The following is a 21855-nucleotide window of genomic DNA, read 5'->3' as shown; positions in this document are numbered from 1 at the left end:
GGGGCTCCGGGACCCGAGGACGCCGCCCCACGAAGAAGTTGGTGATCTGGGTGACGACTTCGTGCGTGCCGTCGATCTTGTCGGCGAGCTCTGTTGTTCGTTTCTTCTTCTATCGTTTCCGATCCGAATGTCTTGATACCTAGGTACCTAGACTTCTTCCGAGAAGCGGGAGCTCTGATTGTACGGCCCGCCTCTCCTGCTCCTCAGCTGAAGTGGTTGTTAGCCCTGCCCCTATTTTCAGCGCGAGCCATATTCGGCGCTTTTCGGTCAAACGATGGACCAATATTTCTACCGTATGGTTATGCAGGTTTCCTGCGGTATGACACGTGGATTTATGTTGGACATACGTGTTACACATGCATCCGAAATAGCCCGGCTTCTGGTCAGCAGGCCAGACTTCCATATCTTTGATCCAAAACACTATTCTCAACTGCTTAATTCGACGATTGCGAGCCGATTCAAAGCCCCAGAAATCCATTACTGCCTTGTTTATTGTGCTTCTCGACTGGTCCGGTTACAACAGCCTCCTTTACATGTAGTCAACCATGTCGCTGTTTGACCAAGTCCCAGCTGTGCCACCGGATGGCACTTTTGCTTTGGTGGAAGCCTACCGAGCTGACGATCACCATCTCAAAGTGAACCTCACCCCCGGCATCTACCGCGACGAGAATGCAAAACCATGGGTTCTGCCTTCGGTGAAACAAGCAAGTTGCATTTCCATCCACGTCGATACGGGTTTCCGCCCCTATCCCACTACTAATTACCCCCCCTTCAGGCGAGAGCAGCCCTCCTGGCAGACCAGTCCCTCAACCATGACATCTTGCCCCAGCTCGGCCACACCCAGTTTCTCTCGGCAGCGCGGCAGCTCGCGTTCAAAGACACGCTAGACGGTCGGTTCGTCACGTCCATACAAACCATCTCGGGCACGGGCGCCAACCACTTCATCGCAAGTCTGCTCGCGAGCCACCTCCACCCCAAGGCCGTATGGATTCCCGATCCGACCTGGGACAACCACCAAGGAATCTGGAGACATGTCGACCCCGGTATCGAGCGGCGCACCTACCCTTACTATGACGAGAACACATTTGGGATCGACGGCGATGCGCTGCTCTCCACGCTAAGAGAACAGGCAAACCCCGGGGACGCCATAATCCTGCATGCGTGCGCGCATAACCCGACGGGCGTGGATCCGTCGCCGGAGCTCTGGGAGGGGATTGCGCAAGTGTGCGAGGAAAAGGGGCTATTTCCCATCTTTGATCTCGCCTAGTTGGTCTCTCTCTCTCTCTCTCTGTTCCTCCCCTACTCTCAACGTACCTGACCTGGTGTGCCCACAGCCAGGGCTTCGCAACCGGCGACGTCGACAACGACGCCTGGGCGGTCCGACACTTCACCACCCGCTCCTCCGGCAATAACAACAACAACAACACGCCCCTCGAATTCGCCGTCGCCCAATCCTTCTCCAAAAGCTTCGGCCTCTACAGCGAGCGGGTCGGCGCCCTGCACGTCGTGGCGCGCACGCGGGACGGCGCGGCCAAGGTCGACGGCGTGCTGAAACGCATCTCGCGCGCCGAGATCACGTCGATGCCCGCGTTCGGGGCGCGCATCGTCGCCGCCGTGCTGCACGATCCCGTCCTGGAGGCGCAGTGGCGGCAAGACCTAAAGACGATGAGCGGGCGGCTGGCGAGTATGAGGAAGAGGCTGTACGAGGAGTTGGTGAGGAGGGGGACGCCGGGGAGGTGGGGACATGTGCTGACTGATGTGAGTGTTCTGCGACGTGAGGAGAGAGGAAGAGGCTACCTTGGGTACGTACGTAAGGGGCTGACAGTTTGGTCTCTCCAAAGATCGGCATGTTCTCCATGACAGGCCTGTCGCCCGAGAAAGTCGCCGCCATCAAGGATCGGTTCCACGTCTATCTACTTCCCAACGGTCGGCTTTCCTTCACCGGTTGTAAGTGTCTACGCATTCCGCTGCGGGAACGCAATTCAACAGCGCAGCTAACTGATTGGTGGGTAATTAGTGACGGAGGGAAATGTTGAGTATGTTGCGGAGTCCATCTACCAAATTGTTGTTCATCAGTAAATGGTGGAATCTTGGTTGGTCTACGGAGTCGGGGGCTGGTGCCTGGGCAAACTAGAGTCAAATTATGAAAGTTCAGTTGTCGTGAATACCTATCGACGTATACTGCTCTTGTGTAGGCACTGGCAATGAGGGCGTCGTTGCCCGGTTGGAGGTTATCCATTTCTGAGTCGTACTGACATCCCGTGCCCTAACCGGGTTAGATGCATGGATGATGTGATGGCGTTCTGCCGCGTGCCCAGCCACGGCAATCTCACGTTCCACGTAGTGGACATACTATCCGGTTTGTCTGTCAAAACGCCACCACTTTCCCGGGGATCAGGGGCCTCGGGCTGGTGCCTGTGTTGGGGGGGGGGGGCGGGAGGGTTCGGGCCTATCTCCCGGCCGACCAACTTCGGAACACTCGAGGAGAAGACCTGCATGAGCTGATTCCAGGGAGGGACGGCACGGCGCTTTTGCATGCACACAGACAAGCTCATTCCGTCTTACGCCTAGCCCTGACGGTACCGAGATGGTGTGGGAGCTGTTAATTTGGTGCCGATGACGGCTCTTGATGCTTCAAACTAAATTTTGATGGCGGTCGAGTTGCTAGAGAGTTTTGGCCATCTTTCAAGTGAATATTTACACAGTAGATGTTGGAAAGTGGGCAGCTGGGACAGTCAGAGTCTCGATTTGGTGAGGCAGGGCGGTCAAGCTCGGAATGGTACTCGGGGGAGAGTTCGTCCGTCTCCGCACCCGGAGGCCACCGCCGGCGCCATGCCGGCCCATCGGCATACATATATTGATATATTGGGCTGGTCCGCATTGCCAACTTAGCCGTGCTACTCGTATCCCGGGGCTTAAATCGGCGATGGAACCCACCACGCCTCCAAACCGCTTTGTCATCCAGGGCGTTTAACACAACATCTTTCTCTTTCTCCCCACAACACTACCTACCTATGGAAATACCCATTGGGAAACATTGGGCGTCCTCTCGGGAACCATAGGTCGGTGCGCCGAGGACTGCCCGAAAAATAATCGACAAATCTTGCGCCCTCGAGGACGGAAGCCAGGCGACGAAAGTGTAAATAAGAGCCGTGGGCTGTAGAGACCTAGGTACTTTGGTGGACAAGGGTTGCAGTGCTTGGAGTCTGGAACAGCCTGAAAAGAAGGGGGGGGGAGTTCTCCGGGAGCCAATGAAAGATATGGTACGAGAGGTGTTGTGCCACCCACCGGATTCAATCTGTCGGTCCCATTAGTCGAGCTTAAAGGTGTGAAAAAGAAGAGTTGACTTATGTATCTCCATGTCACCACACGGGCATCATGTCAGCAAACATCGGTATATGGTCAGCCATACCGAGAGTCGGACGAATTATGGCGCCAGCCACGTACTTGGCGCTATCTTTATCTTCCTAATGGAATCAGTGAACCTGGTGTTGTTCGCCATGTGCAGCGGGTGGTCGTCGTCAAAATCTCGGCCTCGAAAACGCAAAGGAGGGGAGCACAACAGACTTAACTCACGTTAAGCTCCTTTGAGATCTGGTGGCTTGCTCTTAATCTTGGTTGCCCGTCTCAGGTTTCACCTTAATCTATTCTCTTCTTCGCTGCCGGAAACCGAACCCGACAAACAACGAAATGGTGCCCGCCACCACCGTCGACGACGACACGCTCCAGTCGGTCCGGTCGTCGTGTGATCGCTGCCGGTTCTACAAGCTCAAGTGCACCGTCCCGACCCAGCCCGAGTCCGAGGGCCCGTTGCCGTGCGAACGATGCAGTCGAGCCAAGGTGCCGTGTGTTTTTGGGCGTCGAAGACGGGCGGCGAGGATAGCCGAAGCCAACCACAAGCTGCAACAACAACGGCAGCAGCAGCAGCAGCAGATATCGGCAACGCCATCGACGGCCCCAGCCATGCCGACGACCATGCTTCCCACCCCGCCGTCCCTCACCTCGCCGACTGCGACTCCGGTCACCGACACGACTTCGGCTGGTAGCACGGGTGCCTGGGGTTTGCCGCCGCAGCAGGGCTTTTACTTGGGCGACTTGTACGCCTTGAATACCACCAATGTTCCTGGCTACGGTAGCCAGCAGCAGCACCAGAGCGGCGGTGCCATATTTCCCTGGGATTGGTCTCAGCACGGGTTCGGTCTGGACGACACATGCATGCTGGAAGCCACCGACTTGATGGGTAATATTCCCCCGGAGCAAGGGGGGACGTCACAGTCGCCAACCCTGTTCGCCATGACACCGACCTCGATGCAGCAACAGCCGACGACCGACGACATAGGCCCCATGGCTGCCGTCCGCGGGGATACGAGGCCGGGCGAAGACGGCAGTAATAGCCCGGCTCCGGGTCTGTGGCCACTCCTCCTTGCCTTGACCGCAGAGATGCAGCAGACGCTCAAGATGCTTGAGGAAGGATCGTGGCGCCTCGGTGGGGGCGACGAGGGGAGTGAGAACAACTTCGACAACTATCCTGTCGGTACTGTGCTCCACCTCTTGCAGGAATTCGGAGCCGTCGCCGGCCCGGTCATCCGCGAGGCAGCCAGTGCCGGGGAAGCGGTGACGGCGTCGTCGTCGGTAAAGGAGCGCAACTTTGCATCGGGAGTTACTGCCTCGGACGGTGGCGACAATGTTGATATGAGGGAGAAGGGGCAGGCACCGCATACATCCGAGCGTGTGTCCGAGGACGTCGAGGCTGCGGGTACAGCTGGGCCTACAGAATACGGAACAGCGGTAAATACGGCAACAATCATGCTGATCCTGGGCGGGTACATGTGCTTGTCGCACATCTGCAACACCGTTCTGGGGCATTTTCACACATACCTCAGTCGCATACCGTCAGGTGCAAGCTACCCCGACGTCCCGGGTCAAGTTGGTGGCAGCGGTGGTGGCGGCGGTGGTGCAACCAGGAGCGCAAGCACAACGAGCCCAACCCTAAAGCTGGGCGAGCTCCCTTGCTTCAGCGCGGCCCCTGACCTCGGCAAGATCCACAACGCGCTGAACATGGTCCTCGCCGCCATGGGGGGCGTTGAGGAGCAGTTAGGCGCGGGAGGCGTAGTGGCCCGCAATCTCGTTGTGTCGGCTCTCGTCTCGCACGAGACCGTCGATGGAACCTACGGCGAACTCGAGGATCGGTACCGTAAGTTGGACGAAAGGGTGCAATCAGTTAAACTACTCCTACGGGAGAAAATAGGCCTCTGATGGTTTTAACAAAACATCTTTTAGCCTGGACTTGGTCGGCTGCGTGGGACAAGATTCGGTTCTCGCTATACATGTACAGTTCCGATATTACATGGTACCTATCGTGCGACGGTGGAAGGAACCACCCGCAATTTCGCAATGATCATCGTGGTCTTTTGGTAATACGTACGTGACCTTGCCTCGGGAGCTTGTGGATCCGGTGAATCCGAGGCCTTGAATACCCAAGTACCGACCTACCTCCATCGCCCGTCTACATATGTGTGTCAAGCCGCAAGCGTGGCCCAGTTTTGTTTACGCCCAGATCTAGCTACAGGTACCCATACCGACCTTTGTGGAAAGGGCCTAGATTCTAATTCTTTTCACCTTCCTTTTTAGTCTTTCCTTTTGCCTCTTTTGACGGTTCTGTCGTGATTACATGCCGCAGGCCCCGATGAAAAGAAGGCGATTTGATATTGTTCAGCACTTGTCTCGGATAGCCAGTTATACACAGGAGTGCCCTCTCCTCACAAGGCGTCCGTTACCACTTCCTAGCTGAAACCATTTCATGAGACGGTTGAAAAAAGCATCTAGTGGCGCGGCCACCAAGGCGCTAGTCTGTGGAAACCCATCGAGGGGGTGTCGAGGGCCGCGTAAGCCAGCCCCCTTCCCGTCGACGGGTATCGGCACAGCCGCCTTGGCCTTACCGCATCGCGGACCAGAGTGGGAGGGGATCCTTTCAGCCACACACACCGTCTGCCGTCTTGCGTTTCATTGCATGAGAACGAGGGCCTGCGCTACGCTATCGCCGCTGGAATTCGGGACATTTCGGTCCTTGTCATAACACTACCATGCCGTCCAAGTGTAAGGTACCAAACTGGCTTGCATCCCCACGGAAGTCTGCTAGAGTGGGACTTTCGCTTACATGGGAGGTTGTGCTTATCGACCACCTGCACGTTAACAATATCCACCTTACCATGAAACCGAAAGGCACGGAGCCATGATGTGGGATACCGAGACCGGTATGAACCATTGGTCCATCCCGCAGTCCCGGGTGAAATTAATATACAAGTATATATAATACAATAACGTTTGGTCGCGGTGGGCGAACACCCCCACGAGGTGGCGTGTGCCTCCACACACGTGGCACAGCCACTGACACTTGAAGAAAGACCTTCTGCTGCCTCAAGAATACATGGGCCTATCCATTAAGTCTAGAGATACCTAAGTCGTGTACGCAGCAAAGCTCATGGGGCTAGTTGTGATATTGGAGATACTTGTCGACAAACGTGGAAGCATAAACCGCCCCAAGAGGTGTACAATTCTCTACCGACAACCAAGCCGCTTTCCAAACGATGCGGGACCTCAAGGGTCCATCGGGACAATATACCCTAAGGTAGGTAGTCGAGGCTACCTGAGAATTCTTTGTGCGAGCAGGGCACGAATAAAGTCTAGAACCGTATTCTCCCGTTCTATTTATTTACGTTTGGAACATGGACAGGACATCTCTGCATAGGTACCTAGCGTAGCGTTGATGACTATTGAACTGGGGCGTCGATCTCTTTGTGACCAGAGGGCCATGGGGCTTGGAATTTCGTTTTTCGGTTTCTTCACTGGGTTCGTGCGCCGGGCGCGTCCTTGTATTTAGGTAGTCAGAGGCTCGGGACCTCTCAGAGGTTACGGGGGAGGCAATTCATTCCTTTTCCCGCACTTGTTGAAAGTGACTCCTTTTTTCGGCAGCTGTGAACGCGGCCTTCTGACCAGAAGGCCACACACGGAGGTGTATTGATTCCACAATCGTAGGGTCCGTGGCGTTGAAGTTTGTTCCTTGAGCCATTTCCTCCCTCATGCTGCATTGACATCACAACGCACGCAGCACGTTACCAGTGGTTGGTGGTGTGTGTGGCTTTGAGGTGTGTGTCACCACTTCACTGTATGTACATGGTGACCGTATACCATCAGGGTAAAAACACCGAAAGGAATTGAACTGCAACAACGATAACAGGCCAACGAGTGTACCTGGAGCAACTAGATATGATGAGTTTGCTCCCTAGCCAACATAAGGTTGAAGCTACCTACCTACGAGTTGATGGGAGAGCGCTAGAAATCGCATTAGCCCCATTGGAGACCCATTGCCTCGTTCAAGCTTTGGTCACCGAGATGAAGGAACTAGCTCCGAGTTGGAAAAGGGGCTGGGATAATACATGCCAAAAACCCTATTCAGGTTGAGATAGTCTGTAGCAACTAAGTAGCGGAGAAAAGAAAGTCAAGGCCGGGTGTTTTGGCGGCCGGACCGGATACAGGGCATCCATGGCAGTTGGTTGTTGGTTGGGAATTCAGAACCCAAACTGCTTCTGGTTGGGCCACGATGGCACGAATCAGGAAATCACGGGGAAATCAGCTCGTGGAGAAGTATCTCACCACTATTAACAACCAACCTGTCGTGAATTTATCGCGTCTCTCCCTATTCTCTGCCCTTTTCGCTGCGACTTACACCCAAGTACCCAGCCATGGACACGACCACCCCCACGAGGTACGCGCCCGACACGACGCTCCGCATCCGCGAGCACCTCCCACCAGAACCGTTTCGAGCAAACAGCGACTACAAACCAAGCCCGCGTCCAGACGCCGATTGGAGCTGCTGGGATCCCGATGCTTATGAGATCACCAACCTCACCGAGTTTGCGCTGGCCAACCCGCCCGTCGAGACCGAGTCGCCAGGCAAAACGGAGCGCACACTCACCATCACGGGCACAAAGACGCGCCGACAATCCAGAGGCTGTGCCCCTGAACGGGGTGGCGCCCACGTCGTGACCTGCTTCCTCGACGGCGACTCCTCGGTCGAGTACATCGCCAAGATCTACGACGGCGTCGACTACCCCACCGACATGGAAACCTGGGACTGCATGAGCCGGGCGGACGAGGACTACGCCGTGGAGGCCTGGGCGTACCGAGGCATGCAATCCGTCATCGGCGGAACGGTGGTGCCGGCCTACTTTGGGTCTTGGACTTTCCCGCTCGACACCAACCACAACAACCGACAGCGATGGGTCCGCATGATCCTACTCGAGCTCATCCAGGGCGAGTGCCTCGCGGACATTATGAAGCGGGCCGAAACCGGGGCCGCGCCACCAGCCGCCCCGGTGGACTATTCGCTGCTGCCCCCCGACGACTTCCGCCTGCGCGTCCTGCGCAGCGTCATCGACAGCAAGCTGGCCGTCTGGTGGGAGGGCCTGCTGGACCACAACGACCTCGAGCCGCGGAACATCATGGTCAGGCCCGACGGCAGCGTGGCCATCATCGACTTCAACCACGTCACCCTGTACGAGTTCACCATCTACGGGCGCGAGCACCCGAGGCAACTTCTCGACCCGGCCGCGCTGCCGGAATCACCCATCCAGAAATACTGGCCAGTCCCGTTTGGTTCCGTGGCCCGCGGATACGAAAAGTCCCGCGTTTGGGGCCGTTGGGTCCCTGAGAGTTGGCTCGGGGATCTGGACCTGGCGACCGAGTGGTTGGTCGAGACGTGGCGGGGGTCGGCCAAGTACGCTCCCCTCGAGCAGGGGTGGCTGGATTGGACTTTTCACGATAGGAATAGTGTACGGAGTAAAGGCTGTCGCTTTGCTGGAAAGCCTCGGGCGCAAGCCGGCTGATCAACTTCAGTCTTCGACTTTAGATACCTAATGAGGCTGGTGTGTATGTACCTGATCTACGCGGGTTGAATGCACTGGGTACTACCTATGACGGAGAACATAGGGCACGATCTAAAGCGAGACATTCCATAACCATTCAACAGTTGTGCAGTGTGACAATCAGCTTTTTGATACATGCTAGTTGCACAAGTGGTAAACCCGAGACAACTCGGTATTATGTATTACTTCAGCATAAGGTTCCTCCTAATTCCTAGTCGGGCGTGCAAGACTCCAACTTAAAGGTGGAGCTCAGCGGTGACCTCGCCGACCTGTCCGCAGATCATCGACTCGTTGCCACCGGCGCGGCAGTGGGTCGGGACCTCGGTGTTGCCCCAGAAGCCGAAACTAAACGCGCACAAAGTCAGTCAGTTGTACTCGGGTGCTCAGAGGAATGGTATTAGCTTACGCAGGAGCGGTCTGGTGAATGACCATGATGGTGTAGACGTTCTGCTCCGAGATCTCGGCAACCTCGAAACGGTACTGGTCGACGGTCTCCTTGACACCGTCGCAGTTGTAGCTCTCGGGCTTGAACTTGATCGAGTCCTCGCCCTCGGCAGCCTTGGCCGTGCAGACGACGGCGATGGTGCCCTCCGCGCGGCTGGCGACGATGTTGAAGGTGACGGAGTCCACGGGGCCGTCGAGGGTGCCGTCGACGAGGTGGGACTTGCGGGCGTAGAAGTCCTGGATGCTGACCGTCTCCTTGATCTCGGGCTCCTCGACCTGGGGGGCCGGGGCGGCGAGGACGGAGCCGAACAGAGCGGCGGTGGCGGCGAAGGCGAAACGCATCTTGATGGTTGTTTTTGGGGAGTGCGGGTAAAGAGGTAGCGAGTGGGTGAGTTTGTCTGTGAGAGATGAGGAGTGCTGAGGAACTTGGGAAAGGAAAGCGACCTTCAACGGACTGTGACGAGAAACTTTATACGTTCCTTGAGAGATCGGTTACATGGTGATGGGCAGCGAAAGCAGCATGAACCAGGTAATTGCATCGATTGGTGCGTTTATGCTCTGATGTCAACAATGGGGCCACAAGGGACGAACAGCGGGCCCCGTTCTCGGCTGAGCTTCCACTCTCGGTGGAGTTGGCCGCGATACGAGAATTCCAAGCACCCAACAGGGAAGTCCGTTCGCGACCGACCTTGTTGGGCTGACGTCGGACTGACATACTTGCTAGGACTAGGGTCCACATGGCAGACCGTAAAGCGGTCGGGATAGAGTATCCGCGTTGCATCGACTAGACACAGGAGGCGACACTGGACCTGTCACCGCTTGGTCGTGAGCACTTGCTGGAGCACTGAAGGTATGTATGTACCTCGGAGCGGTAGGAGAGCCAAGACTTTCTGCATTCAAGCGAGTATCCCGCAGGGTGCAGGACGTGAGGACGGCCTCCCGCCACTGCCTGCTCTCCCTCCTTGCGACGCATCAATCTTTGAACCCGCCGGCCGGTCCACGGTGGCAACGCCCGCCGAGAAACAAGGCAGGGCTGTTCACGGGAGCGCGGCTCTGCGATGGCGGATCTTTCCGATGCCGTGGTCGCGGTTCGTGGTCGCGGTTCGGGTTCAAAAGGGGGATCGGCGGGGGGCGATCACCAAATGCCGGACTGTTTTTAAGGGGACCCCTGCACTGCCCTGACATGAACGCAACGGCCAACGGCCTCGGAAAAACAAATCGGTGAGATTCCACATGACTCGTTCAAACCAGGACAGGTGGCAAGCCATGGTGATCTGCGCGGGAAGAACCGTTGTTGTTTCCTCGGACATGCCGACATGTGCAGTTAATCCGCCGGTAGTCCCCTGCTTGAGCCCATGCTGGTTGGGGCGGGTATGAATGTTCGTATCAAGCTCAACATTTGTTGCGCGAAGAGCCGAAGACCCGTGACATCAATGGTGGGATTTGTGCATCGGGGGGTTCAAGCACAGGAGGCTTCATCCGTCACTTTCTTCGTGTTAGGTACAACTGATCAAACCTCAGGCTAGGTAGTCGATTTCTGGCATGGTTCGAATGAAGGCGAAAAATAAATTCTAGGTTCATTAATGCAAAAGAACAACAGTATACGTATATTATTTGAGCATCAACTTGGAACAGTGCAAACCGCCACGATCTAACCTCTGAATCCGCCCTATCCCAATATTCACAAACCCAGGACGAATAGCTCAGGGGTAGAGCAACCGGCTGCAGTCCGGTAGGTCACGCGTTCAAATCGCGTTTCGTCCTCTTCTTTTTTCCCTCTCCCTCCTCCCTCTCGTTTCCCCCCCTATTCGCACCCTATTCGCCCTCAGAAAAGTCATCACACCAACCTCCCCCCAAACCCCCCCACCACCTCCCCAAACCTCTCCAACGCCCTCACATACCCCCCCCACCCCTCCCCAAGCCCCTCCGCCGCCGCCGGCCTCCAAAACGACCCCTGCCCCTCCCCAAACACGACCTCCTCCAGCCGCCGCACCTCCACGTACCCCCACAGCACGCCCTCCCACGCCGCGCAGAACTCGACCTGCGCCGCGCGGCCCGCCAGCCGGAACTCGCCGCCGTTGGCGTCGGCCCGCTGCGCCGTGCGCCAGAACCCGTCCAGCCGCTCCGCCGTGCGCGTGACCGTGCGGCCGATGGCGTCGAAGAAGCCGCAGAGGGAAGTCAGGTCGGGCGTGCGTTGTTGGGCGTGGGCGGTGTGGGTTTCGTGCGTGGTGAGCAGGGTGAAGGTGGTTTGTAGGGCTTGTTGGAGCGCGGTGGTGTAGAGGAGGAGTTGGAGGATCTTTTGGGGGTGGGTTGTTAAGGGGGGGAATTGGGGTTGGAGATGGGGCGGTGGGAGGGGGGGTTGGGTCGGGCGTTGTTGGGGAGGCGGTGGTTGCGTGGTGGGTTGGGGAAAGGGTTCCGCTGGGCGGGTCGGGGGCGATGGTGTGCATTCTTGGTAAGGGGGGAGCGAAGTTTCCCGGTACGGGGGCAGTGAGTTTTCTCGATACGAGGGAGGTGAACTTTCCCGAGATTGGAGAACTGAGTTTCCCTGGTATTGAGGCGGTAAGTTCTCATCGTGCCATGGGCGCCTCTGCTTCGGCTCCTGCTGCCGCGCAAGTCTCCTGGCCTTCTCTGTCTCGCAGTAAAGGTGATAAAGTGACTCGCGCTGTTCCTCGACTCGGTACCTCTGGATCTGCTCCCAGCTGTCGACACCCTCCTTAAGGATATGGCCATGACCTTGAACCCATTCGTTATACATCGGGTGAGATTGTTGGCTCTGCTGCTGCTGCTGCTCCCATGCCTGCACTGTTTGGTCTCTTGGGCCAAACCCGGCTGACTGCCGTCGCCGTGGGCGATCATTCTCTTCTGAAAAGTAGGGTTGCGTTGTTGGCTCTTGTTGCAGTGGGGGCGCGTCCACCAAAACGTCGTCCGAGTCTGACGTATCAAGGTCGGCTTCACCTCCACTTTGGTCTTGCCACATCTGCGGCGGTTCGTAATGGTTCTGTTGTCGTTGGTTTGGGTGATTCCGGCGGGGCTGACCTCGGTCCTGTTGCTGGTGTTCTTGCCGGTGGTTAGAGCGCCGGGGTTTCTGTTCTCTCTCCCACGGCTGGGTCACTTTGCTTTGTTCAGGGTCGCCTTGTCCATCCTGGTCCGCCCAGCGTACTTCCTTGCCTCCTCTTCCCTGTTGTTGGCCATTCCGCTGAGGCCCCTTCCCCCTGTGGCCTTGTCCTCCAGGTTTCTGGTAGCCCCCGTCATAATCTTGACGATTTTGGTAATTTTGCTCGTTTTGGTGATTCTGGTGGCTTTGGTAATTTCCGTCTGGCTGGTGGCGGTTCCTAGATTTGTGTTTACCATTTCCGTGTTTGTTCCGAGATTGGTTCCGTGTGTTGCTCTGGCGATCGTCGCGCCGTCCGCCGTCGTGGTTGTGCCTGTTGTAGTTCTCTTGGTGGCTCTGCTTCTGGTTCGGGCGGTCATCGCGCCCGTTCCCATAGCTATTATTTTTATATTGTCCCCCCTGCGTGTTGTGATAGTTCTTACGCCGAGGGTCCTGTTCTCTTGGTGGCCTAGAAGGGTATGACATTATTGCAACTCTAGTTGTGCTAGAAGTTCTTTTCGGTGAGGTAATTTTGGGGGTTCAAACGATATGACGGCCTCGAGACCAGTAGGGCGCTGAACTAGGCATTGTGGGATTATATTGCCATGTCCCGAAGAAAGGACTGCAACCAACAAAGCCCTTGTTCTCCTGAGCACGAGCTTACCACACTTGACGAGGTAATCTTGAACAGCCCCAATTTAGCTTTTTTGGTTGCACTTCGACACTCAGAATACCGCGACTCAACCAGGGTTCAAGCATAGAGAGCTACTGTCCATTCAAGAACCCATAGTTCTCGTGAGCCGTATTTCTAGTAAACGAAGGCGAAGGTATCTCAGCGAAGCAGCCGAGGGCGTTGATCCGGTTTACAAATCTAGATTCCTACCAGTGGTTCCGGACAAAGGATCGAGTACAATGCTTTTGTGCGGGTTGGTCCTCACCCCTCGCTACCCCTTTATGATACCCTTTGTCGCCAGACGACCTACTCATCTGGGTCTCCTGGTTGTAGCGACCGAAATACCTTGAAAGGGAAAACGGGTATTTGCGCTTCCGAGCATATCCGCCATGCCGGCATGGGCTTTACCGGACTGAGATGAAAGTGCTTACACTCGCCCAAGTCAATACTATTACTGTGGTTAGAAACCCAGGGGTTTGACGCCAGATTGATAATTGCATGCCTCAGCTAAACAATTAGGATGGCCTGATGGCGTTCGAGAAACACCTTGACGGCCTCAACAAAGTCACCCAGGTCCTCGTGTGGCGTTCCCAATATCATGGCAATAAACCCCCGTTTCGTCACCCAGAATCCTGCTTCCAGCATCTCAAACCAAAACAAATCCCTTAAATCCGGCCTCGCTTTCTCCTTCACGTCCTCTCCACATGTAATCTCCTGCATACCATCCTCCGTAAAGTGCAACCCAATCAACGAGCCCTTCCCAGTAACACTCAACCTCGACCCGTTCGCCACCTCCCTCAACCTGTCCCTGAACCGATCCCCCTTCTTATTAAACTCCACACACACCTCCGGCGTATACACCTCCCCCAGCGCCGTCTTCCCAACGGCCATCACCAGCGTGTTGTTATTAAACGTGCCCGAGTGTGGTAAACTGCCCGCCACGCGCGGGTCATAGACACGCATGACCTCCTCCCTCCCACCAAACGCGCCAAACGCCAACCCCCCACCCAGATACTTCCCCAGCGTCACCAAATCCGGCTCCAGCCCCATCTCCACCCCCAACCCCCTCGGCGCCAACCGCGACGTCATGACCTCGTCCAGAATAAACACCGCCCCCTTCTCCCGCGCCGCCTCCCTCACCCCCACCAAAAACTCCCTCCCCCCGACAATACACCCCCCCGCCCCCTGCACCGGCTCCACCAACACCGCCGCCAGATCCTCCACCCCCGCAATCACCCGCCGCGCCATCTCCAGGTCATTATACCGCGGCACCACCACAAACTCCTCCCTATCCACCGTATTCGGTGCCGCCACCCCGTCCCCAAACGAGAGCACCGCGCCGTGGTAAGCCCCCGAGAACACCACGACCCGCCGCCGGCCCGTGTGGTGGCGCGCGGCGGCCAGCGCGTGCAGGTTGGCTTCGGTGCCCGAGTTGGCCATGCGCACGCGGTCGAGACGGAAGCGGGCGCAGAGCAGTTCGGCGTAGGCGTGTTCGTGGGTGGTGGTGGCGCCGAGGGAGAGGCCTGTTTCGGTGAGGGTGTGGTGGATGGTGCGGTAGATGGCGGGGTGGGAGTGGCCGAGTAGGCCGGCGGAGAGCTCGCCGACGAAGTCGACGTATCTGGGTGTGGGAGTGGTTGGATGGGTTGATGGGAAAGGGGGGTGAGGGAAGGTGGGGGGGGCGCTTACTTGTGGTTGTCGAGGTCCCAGACGTACGAGTCTTTGCCTTGCTTCATGGCGAGGGGGAAGGGGGAGGTGTGTAGGATGCTGCGGGTGTTACCGCCTGGGAGTGCGCCGGCGGCGAGCTCATGCTGGGCTTTGGAGAGTGGGTTGTTGGCGATGAAGCGTGCTTTGGCGGCGCCGAGGGCTGCTTGGGCGGCTTGGTGGTTGGGAGAGGAGACTGTGTTCGATGTCATGGTGGGTGGTGGATGATGAAGTACTCGGGGGATGATGAATTCTGTTACGAATAAAGTGTGTAAGATGGGTAACGTAGTTTCTGAGGACCATAAAGAGAAAAGAGAAGGAGTGAAGTTGGACCGGCAGGTTACCCGGTTACCCCTCATACCTTCTTCCCATGGTAATACTCGGTCGGGCCGGCTTCCTCGAAGACCCACTTGCCGAGCCAGATCGCCGTTGGTGACCCCTGGGACACACTGGTTGGCGTCGGAACCGGGGTCGGAACCAACGGGTGGTACATACAAGAATGCAGCTAGATGTCATTATGGCGGATGTGGCGTGAGCCTCGTAACACAGGGTAAAGGCTGGGGGGTTGGGATGTCGAAACAGCTTGCCGCCCGCTCGTTTAAGGAAAGACGGCAACATGTCCGGATATTGGTGTTTGCGGCTTCTGACATCAGTAAAAGGTAGAGTTTATAGACTCTCTCTAACTCAGCATTGATTGTCTCGGCGCTGCAAGACGTATCCATTCGTGCAGGGTCACTTGTTAGCCTGTGCGAGCTCGAATATGGCTTGGACCGTCTGTGACGCTGTCGTTGTAGAACGTGACATCGTCTTCGCTCGAGGCGTATAAGACTCCAGTCCTGTTTGTGCTGCAGAGTATCGTAAACGCTAAGTCTCACGTCGTAAATGGTGCAGCTGATGAGCCACATGGTTAAACCGGAGAAACGAGCCCGGCGGCTGAGAGAACCCAAGTCAAGTGAATTATGTCGGTTATATATACATCTTGGCGTTTGGCAACCCTCACACTGCCCCGGGCACCCTCTTCCCAAGTGACCCTTCCTTTCAATTCCCCCCCTCCTTCGCCTCCCCCTCCAACTCCTCATCGATATCATCCACAATCACCGACCCCCCGTCATACAGATCCGTCCCCCTACTACTACTCCCACCATAGCCCGAGGACATGGTGCTCCGGCTGCTGACACTACTCGACCGTCGCAACAGGTGGTGGCGTGAGTGAGGTAGCGACTCGCGCCGGCCGGTGCTGGTGCGCACGATGACGGGGATGCTGACATAGGTTGGTGTCGAGGCGGCCGTGCTGGCGGTGTCGACCTCGAGTTTGAGATTGCTGCCTCTGCGGTGGCTTAGGGCGCGGCGGACCATTTTGATTTGAGGTTTGGGTTTGTTTGTCTTCCTTTTGTTATTTGCTTTTTGTTATTCTTAGCAGAGACTTGGAGCTAGTGGCAGTGAGTGGTGGTTGAGTTTGTGGTTGAGTTTAAGGAAGCCAGTTCCGTTATCGAGTGCCGAGGCTAGCTGCGTAAGGAGTTGACGGAACTGTGTGATATAATAATGAGCGTTTGCCCGTATGGGCTGGACAAAGGAACGTGGTTGTTTGGGGAAATGGCAGGCATCGAATGCTGCGCCGCGTGAGATTGAAGTACTGGCCGGAACTTGACCATCGCTTCCTGAAGTGGCGTTCCCCGGATTTTTGTCCTTCAATGGCCGGGATTACTGGCCTCGAGGATAGATTGTCCGCTGGACAAAGCGGTTTGATCTCCTGAATGGCCTTGACCTGGCCGTTTTGCCTCGGTTTGACAAATCCGGATGAGCGGAGAACACAATGCCTGCACCAGCCATTGCAGAGAGGCAGTTCCAGTGGTGCGATTTCTCTGTGCTTCCATGGGTGGCCCGGCCATGGTGATGCGACCGGCCCGATGTCAGACGGTCCCGAGTCAAGCGCCGACAATTGCACCAGTCGTTAAGGGTTTGGGGACTGTATGCATTGACCCTTTGCCAGTATTGATAATCAATAATGAGTCTTGCTTTTGTCAGTTAATTTGATACCCAAATTTCCTGCAAGGGTTAACAAAAATAAAGCGATTGCTGGGTTGTGTCACGTATTGATGTGTGGTGTTGGAGAGACCGTCTTGGACGGCCGCGACCACCCCCTTGACCTCATCCCAAACACTACATCCTCAGCCAAGAAGAAGATGAAGCGGTTGATGAGATTGCATGTACACTCGTACCTTCAAAAACAAAATGTCGGGTACTTGGCCGCGCATCGCCGCTACCATTCGGGCCAGCAACTAACAAACACATGCCGTCCATGTCTAATAGCCCACATATTGAGCCCCCTGAGATGATCAACAGGATGAGCACCTAATGTCCACAATCCCCTCAACTCGGACAACGGGAATCCAAATTCCCAACAACTCATGCCTGCAAAGTAGAGCCCATTTCGGCCCGATGATCAAGCCTTCACAGCCACCTCGACCACACGGCGGGCCGGAGGGTCGGACCCCGGGATCCTCCTCGACAAGAAACCCTTGATCTGCCTTGTTGTCAGCGGGAGCAGCCCCGGATCACCCATTAACATGCTCCCCACGCAAACGAACGTCCGCCGATGCCGTGCTTCCGTGTTGCGGCTCTCTAAGTGACCGACGCCTAGCACGAACGGTACCAATCAGCGAGGGTTACCAAGCGTTGACGAGAGCATCACAGGCTCGCTTGTCTATTACCAAAAGCTGCGATATCGATCATGACACTGTTGTACATCGTTTATCACTACACATTGCTTGCCGTACACGGCCCATGCATCTCCCCCCCATCCTATCACCCTACTCCTGCAGCGCATTCCTCCTTTCCACAATATGGATATTAATCGTCTTCATCCAATGGCGAATGCGCGGCAGCACGGCGAACTCGTACTCGGGCAGGCTGGCGAGCTCGCGGAGGAAGGGGCCCCAGCGGCCCTCGCCGACCGAGGCCAGGAACTGCTCGATGCGCAGCACGACCTGGCGGGTGCCCTCGTCGCAGTACAGCCCCACGACGCGCATCTCCTCGAGCAGGTTGAAGACGGCGGTCGGGTCGCCGTACCGGTTCCACAGCAGGCGCGCCAGCTCGTTGTAGAAGGGCGTGCTCACCCCCAGCACGTAGCTGGCCGGGCCGAGCTCCTTGACGCGCGGCAGGATGTGCAGCGCCAGCGGCGAGGAGCGCGCAAACTGCGTGTCGAAGAGCACGAGCGCGTTGAGGAGGTAGGCGGGGTACAGCGGGCCGTAGATGTGCAGGGCCATCTCGCTCTTGTCGCGCTTGCGCTTGCCGCCGCGTTTCGAAGACGACTCCGTCTTGGACGCGTCTTCGTCGAGGCCGAGCTTTTGTACCAGCGGGAACACCTCCTCCTCGAGCACGTCCCAGAGCTCGAAGTCGCTCTTGGCGGCGCGCATCTTGGCGTCGACCCGGTTGCGCTCCTCGCGACGCAGGGCTTCGTTCTGGACCGACTTGGAGAGTGGGTCGAGGACGAGGTCGATCTGAGCAGCCGCGCGCTGCTCTTCAGTCATACTGCTTTCTTCCGCGACGGCACTGGCGTTGCCAATCCTCTCCGCAGCCTTCCCTTCCTCGACGGTGCCCAGTGCCATGCGGGCCGCCTGGCGCAGGCTTGGAGGAAAGCGGAGGAATGCTTTTTCCCACTCTGTCGCTGATGACACTTGCTCGAGAGGGTGGAGCGCGTCGAAGGGTGTTTTCGTTTGTCGCCTGGAATTGGTCTGTACTTCGGCCGCATCCTGCACAATGATGTTGATGGTGTTGCGGATCGACTCGGGGTTGGGCTCTTCGGTTCTGACTTCAAAGTTGTTAATTTTGAAGCCGGGGAGACCGGGCAAAGAAGGCGCAGATTTCGGCTCCTGTGCCGCGGTGGCTACATCGCCCTCCCCAGAGGAGGGAGCGGTTGATTCGGTAGGAGGAGCCCCCGGCTTTTGACGGGCCGCGATCTCCTCGAAGATGCGGCTGAAGGTTTCCCGCTCCGACGGGGTAATGGTCGATTTTGTGCCGGACTCGGCATCGCGTTCGGCGTCCGTCCTCGTATCGTGGGGCTCATAACCCTCCGGCAGCTCGAATGGAATATCATCAGCCCCTCTTTCTGCGGGCTTGATCGGCTTGGGCCGATCCCGATCCCTCGGATGGTTGGCGCGGGCTGTCGAATGTAGCAGAGCTCGGAATCCTGGAGTCGAAAGACCAGCTCTTGACATCCGTTGGAGTGTCCGTGTTTGGTACAAGAACGGTAGAAGTGTGGTTGACATGTTGGGCCAGGTTTTGGTTGTTTCGAATCCGCTCGGACGACGGCCAATATTTTCGGTGGTGGTTTTGGTGTTGCAATTTTCTGATGGCCCGCAACCGCCTTCTAAAAATTTCTCGAGCCTGCTTCCGGGTTGCTGGGCTCTGGTCCGATTCGCGTCCCCACCGCCGTGGAATTCTCCAATTAAAAATTACCAAGAGCCCCGTTTGCCCCGTGATTTCGCGCTCTGGATTGCGCCCTCGTTTAATTGATTTTCTGCATTTCGCGACTTCGCGTTTCCCGTCGCAAAACGGTTCATCCTTTCCAATATTGCCACAAAACGGTCTCAAGGTTATTGCCATAGGATTCCGTGGCTTCTCCTGCTTTCAATTGTAGAATTCTGTTTAATTTCTCCTTCGTCATCATGCCTCCGAAGAAAGAACCCATCATCAGCGCGTTCGAGCGCAAGCGCCTCGAGAACATCGCGAACAATAACGCGATTCTAAGCGGGATCAGCACAACTGCTGAGAAAATCATTCCAAAACCCGCCCCGCCAAAGCCGAAGCGCGCGAGCACACCGCGTGCCAAACGAGAACCCGTCAAGCGCGAGACTGTTCGTCCGACGCGACAGAGCAGCAGACTCGCGGGGCTCGATGCGGACGCGGGCACGCTCAAGCGCAAGGCCGAGGTGGAGGCCGAGGTTGAGGCTGAAAAGGCAAAAGCGAAAAAGATGCGCGTTAGCGGGGACCTTAACCTTGGCGATATCCAGGTGGAGGGGCGCAAATGGGAGAACGGCCTCGACGGGCTGGCGGGGCTGAAAGGCCTTACGGCCAGGGGCGCGCAACCGGGCATAAGAACGTTTACGGATGAGGACGTAAAAGGGACGACAGATAAGGGGCTCAAGGACCTAAGGCTACGCATGAGCGGCCTGAAGCTTTACGAGAAGTGGCCTGTCCAAGGTGCGTGTCCCAGGCCGGGTGTATCCTCGGTCGCTAACTTGATCAGACATCAAAATCGTACCACAACGAGTTTACTCCTTGGGTTTTCATCCAACGGAATCCAAGCCGATAATATTTGCCGGTGACAAGGAGGGCGCCATGGGGGTGTTCGATGCGTCACAGGAACCCGTCAAGGCTGAAGATGACGACGACGACGAAGCCGACATCCCCGACCCTGTAATATCCGCGTTCAAGACGCACTCACGCACGATCACCTCATTTCACTTCTCCCCGGTCGACGCCAACGCCGTCTACTCAGCCTCTTACGACTCGTCCATCCGTAAACTGGATCTCGATAAGGGCGTCTCAACCGAAGTCTTCGCCCCGGCAGACGCAGACGAAGATCTCCCGATCAGTGCAATCGATATGCCAACCTCTGATTCCAACATGATTATCTTCTCCACGCTGCAGGGCTCCCTCGGTCGGCACGACCTCCGCACAAAGTCCTCGACTGCAGAAATATGGGGACTTACAGACCAAAAGATCGGCGGCTTCTCCCTGCACCCTTCACAACCACACCTTGTAGCGACGGCCTCTCTGGACCGCACGCTCAAGATCTGGGACCTGCGCAAGATCCAAGGCAAAGGCGACGCGCGCGCGCCGGCGCTCCTGGGCACGCACGACTCGCGACTGTCGGTCTCACACGCGAGCTGGAGCAGCGCCGGCCACATCGCGACGTCGAGCTACGACGACCGCATCAAGATCTACGCCTTCCCCGACGCGGGCAAGTGGAGCGCCGGCGCGGAGCTGACCGAGGCGCAGATGAAGCCCGCGCGCCAGATCCCGCACAACAACCAGACCGGGCGCTGGGTCACCATCCTCAAGCCGCAGTGGCAGCGCAGCCCGCGGGACGGGCTGCAGAAGTTTGTGATTGGGAATATGAACCGGTTCGTCGACGTGTTTGCGGAGGATGGCGAGCAGCTCGCGCAGCTGGACGGGGACGGCATCACGGCGGTGCCGGCGGTGGCGCACTTTCACCCGACCATGGACTGGGTTGCTGGGGGGAATGGGAGTGGCAAGTTGTGTTTGTGGATGTGAAGGGAGATCAGATGGGTGAGGCCATGGATGTTATCTTGGGTATGGATTGGATGCGGCAAGGTGACTTCAACTTGACTTTGGTGTTAACTACCGCGACGGCGTTCGAACGTTGGCGGCAGCGTCTGGGTCTTCTGTAACCGCATTTTGTTGGCCGTGTTCGTGCCACACTCGGTACTTCGTACCCAAGTTCCACGAGATCAAATTCTTTTCAGAATATTCTGTGATAACCCCTATAAGCAAGTTGTTCCAGCAAAAGCTGCGAATCGATTTTAATTCGGCTCTCCCATTCTTCACGGCGTGGAGGCTTGGGTCTGTCACCAGTCATAGAATCATCCCGGAATTCCCCGCAAGGCACATGTGATGCTGGAGCGGCCTTTTCTGTCAGCGGCGACTGACTGCCGTGCCTGCGTCATGGGACCCTCGGGCTTATCGATAACGCAGATGTTCTGGCTGCAGATGCGAACCAGCCGTGCCAGCCAGCCAGTGTCGCCTCTTTTGGATGGAATTTGAAGCATTGTCGAATTGGAACAACCTATGGAACAACAGCCATGGAGAGCACGGGAAGTGCCAACCACAAAAACTCGCCCGAAGCCACACCGCACCTTCGCTCACCATTCCACGACTGGCAACCGGAGAGCGGCACTTGACAGGATCCCGGCCGCGGATCTGGGGCGTCACAAGGAACCTTGTTGGCTCACAAGCCTCAGCCGGTCATGGAATCCTTGTAAAGGCAACACTTGGCA

General features: G+C 56.9%; 9 protein-coding genes and 1 non-coding gene across 10 annotated transcripts; 5 read left to right on the top strand and 5 right to left on the bottom strand.

Moving 5' to 3' along the window:
* The first annotated feature begins 449 nt into the window (after positions 1 to 449).
* B0H64DRAFT_64553 (pyridoxal phosphate-dependent transferase) lies at positions 450 to 2268 on the top strand. Its single transcript, XM_062808562.1, has 5 exons — positions 450 to 704; positions 776 to 1266; positions 1335 to 1758; positions 1842 to 1947; positions 2018 to 2268. Exons 1-5 carry the CDS (start codon positions 546 to 548, stop codon positions 2077 to 2079), a joined length of 1242 nt encoding a protein of 413 aa, XP_062653701.1. The 5' UTR covers positions 450 to 545; the 3' UTR covers positions 2080 to 2268.
* A 1275-nt stretch (positions 2269 to 3543) lies between these two features.
* B0H64DRAFT_453187 (uncharacterized protein) lies at positions 3544 to 5304 on the top strand. Its single transcript, XM_062807231.1, has one exon. The coding sequence runs from the start codon at positions 3691 to 3693 to the stop codon at positions 5254 to 5256; it is 1566 nt and encodes a 521-aa protein (XP_062653700.1). The 5' UTR covers positions 3544 to 3690; the 3' UTR covers positions 5257 to 5304.
* Positions 5305 to 7595: 2291 nt separating this feature from the next.
* On the top strand, positions 7596 to 9041 carry B0H64DRAFT_413585 (uncharacterized protein). Its single transcript, XM_062804990.1, has one exon. It carries the CDS (start codon positions 7743 to 7745, stop codon positions 8883 to 8885), a length of 1143 nt encoding a protein of 380 aa, XP_062653699.1. The 5' UTR covers positions 7596 to 7742; the 3' UTR covers positions 8886 to 9041.
* Positions 9042 to 9149: 108 nt separating this feature from the next.
* B0H64DRAFT_64527 (uncharacterized protein) lies at positions 9150 to 9967 on the bottom strand. The gene is made up of 2 exons (XM_062808561.1): positions 9331 to 9967; positions 9150 to 9269 (listed from the first exon to the last, which is right to left on the bottom strand). The coding sequence occupies exons 1-2, from the start codon at positions 9708 to 9710 to the stop codon at positions 9161 to 9163; spliced, it is 489 nt and encodes a 162-aa protein (XP_062653698.1). The 5' UTR covers positions 9711 to 9967; the 3' UTR covers positions 9150 to 9160.
* Positions 9968 to 11060: 1093 nt separating this feature from the next.
* Positions 11061 to 11132, top strand: B0H64DRAFT_t181. Its single transcript has one exon. It is a non-coding gene; the product is annotated as a tRNA-Cys (tRNA).
* Positions 11133 to 11205: 73 nt separating this feature from the next.
* Positions 11206 to 12719, bottom strand: B0H64DRAFT_453180 (uncharacterized protein; the record flags this gene model as incomplete). Its single annotated transcript, XM_062807230.1, has 3 exons — positions 11206 to 12345; positions 12405 to 12417; positions 12481 to 12719. The coding sequence occupies 3 exons, from the start codon at positions 12717 to 12719 to the stop codon at positions 11206 to 11208; spliced, it is 1392 nt and encodes a 463-aa protein (XP_062653697.1).
* An 841-nt stretch (positions 12720 to 13560) lies between these two features.
* Positions 13561 to 15250, bottom strand: B0H64DRAFT_64502 (pyridoxal phosphate-dependent transferase). Its single transcript, XM_062808560.1, has 3 exons — positions 15195 to 15250; positions 14819 to 15086; positions 13561 to 14750 (listed from the first exon to the last, which is right to left on the bottom strand). Exons 2-3 carry the CDS (start codon positions 15043 to 15045, stop codon positions 13640 to 13642), a joined length of 1338 nt encoding a protein of 445 aa, XP_062653696.1. The 5' UTR covers positions 15046 to 15086; positions 15195 to 15250; the 3' UTR covers positions 13561 to 13639.
* Positions 15251 to 15765: 515 nt separating this feature from the next.
* Positions 15766 to 16442, bottom strand: B0H64DRAFT_64499 (uncharacterized protein). The gene has a single exon (XM_062808559.1). The coding sequence runs from the start codon at positions 16187 to 16189 to the stop codon at positions 15872 to 15874; it is 318 nt and encodes a 105-aa protein (XP_062653695.1). The 5' UTR covers positions 16190 to 16442; the 3' UTR covers positions 15766 to 15871.
* Positions 16443 to 17506: 1064 nt separating this feature from the next.
* B0H64DRAFT_413576 (uncharacterized protein) lies at positions 17507 to 19236 on the bottom strand. The gene has a single exon (XM_062804989.1). It carries the CDS (start codon positions 19099 to 19101, stop codon positions 17644 to 17646), a length of 1458 nt encoding a protein of 485 aa, XP_062653694.1. The 5' UTR covers positions 19102 to 19236; the 3' UTR covers positions 17507 to 17643.
* Positions 19237 to 19359: 123 nt separating this feature from the next.
* On the top strand, positions 19360 to 21277 carry B0H64DRAFT_64492 (WD repeat-containing protein). Its single transcript, XM_062808558.1, has 2 exons — positions 19360 to 20035; positions 20082 to 21277. Exons 1-2 carry the CDS (start codon positions 19501 to 19503, stop codon positions 21110 to 21112), a joined length of 1566 nt encoding a protein of 521 aa, XP_062653693.1. The 5' UTR covers positions 19360 to 19500; the 3' UTR covers positions 21113 to 21277.
* Positions 21278 to 21855: the final 578 nt, after the last annotated feature.

This window comes from Chaetomium fimeti, assembly GCF_033439085.1.
Source record: "Chaetomium fimeti strain CBS 168.71 chromosome Unknown B0H64scaffold_15, whole genome shotgun sequence".
Taxonomy (NCBI): domain Eukaryota; kingdom Fungi; phylum Ascomycota; class Sordariomycetes; order Sordariales; family Chaetomiaceae; genus Chaetomium; species Chaetomium fimeti.
Note: the sequence above shows the minus strand (reverse complement) of the source record. Positions and strands in the feature narration are given on the sequence as shown.